The following is a 783-nucleotide window of genomic DNA, read 5'->3' as shown; positions in this document are numbered from 1 at the left end:
CATTGCTTAGTAAGGCAAATCTGTTGCTGTTTACCACTTCAGGTTTATTCTTATTTGGTGTACCGCCTTGAAATTCAAGTTGTGAAATGTTACCATTTTTAACAGTTCTCTCACATACTCAAACTAAGAATATGAAGAGAAATAAATTATGTATGTATGGCATATGATGACGTGGCATGCATGCCCAAGCAGAGAATATTTAAGGGTGCGCGCAGAGTGGCCGCTTGTTGCCGAGCCGAGCCRACTGACGCTTATTGCGAGAACTTGTTCATGCGACAAACAAGTTTGAGTGTGCATAGTGGATGCGAGAATCAGCGCTGATATTTTATCTATTATTTGTGTTTTATGTATGTTTGTATGCATTTGGGTTTGTTGTTCATTCCTGTTTGTGAAATTGAAGTGAAAAGATATGGATTCGTCAGTTGATGAGTTTTTAGCTGAAGTGAAAAGATATGGATTCGTCAGTTGATGAGTTTTTAGCTTCGGCTACTGTTTTAAAGTATTTTATCAATAAAAAATCATTTGGAAAACATCCAATAAATGATAAACGAAGTGAATTTGGAGATTTTCATCACTTATATAGTGATTTAAGAAAATATCCTGTCAAGTTTAAAGAATATACTCGAATGAGTATTGGAACTTTCGACTATATTCTCGAAAAGATTGGTGATAAATTAAAAAAGAAGTGGAGTAATTTCATTAAAGTACCAATATGTCCATGTGAACGCTTGATAGTAAATCTCAGGTAATAAATTTTTTATGTTTTATATATTTGTATTTATT

The 783-nt window shown here is 33.4% G+C and overlaps 1 protein-coding gene across 1 annotated transcript in view; it reads left to right on the top strand.

Moving 5' to 3' along the window:
• Nucleotides 1-469: 469 nt before the first annotated feature.
• Nucleotides 470-783, top strand: part of LOC108978760 — a 1642-nt gene continuing 1328 nt past the window's right edge. Inside the window, exon 1 of the mRNA XM_018949204.1 lies at nt 470-745. Within this exon, the coding sequence (XP_018804749.1) occupies nt 627-745 (119 nt within the window). The 5' untranslated portion in view covers nt 470-626. The remainder of the gene's footprint in view (nt 746-783) is intronic.

Source organism: Bactrocera latifrons, unplaced genomic scaffold (genome assembly GCF_001853355.1).
Source record: "Bactrocera latifrons isolate USDA-ARS-PBARC rearing strain unplaced genomic scaffold, ASM185335v1 scaffold_1261, whole genome shotgun sequence".
Lineage (NCBI taxonomy): Eukaryota > Metazoa > Arthropoda > Insecta > Diptera > Tephritidae > Bactrocera > Bactrocera latifrons.
The sequence above is the reverse complement of the archived record's forward strand: the minus strand, read 5'-3'. Positions and strand labels throughout refer to the sequence as shown.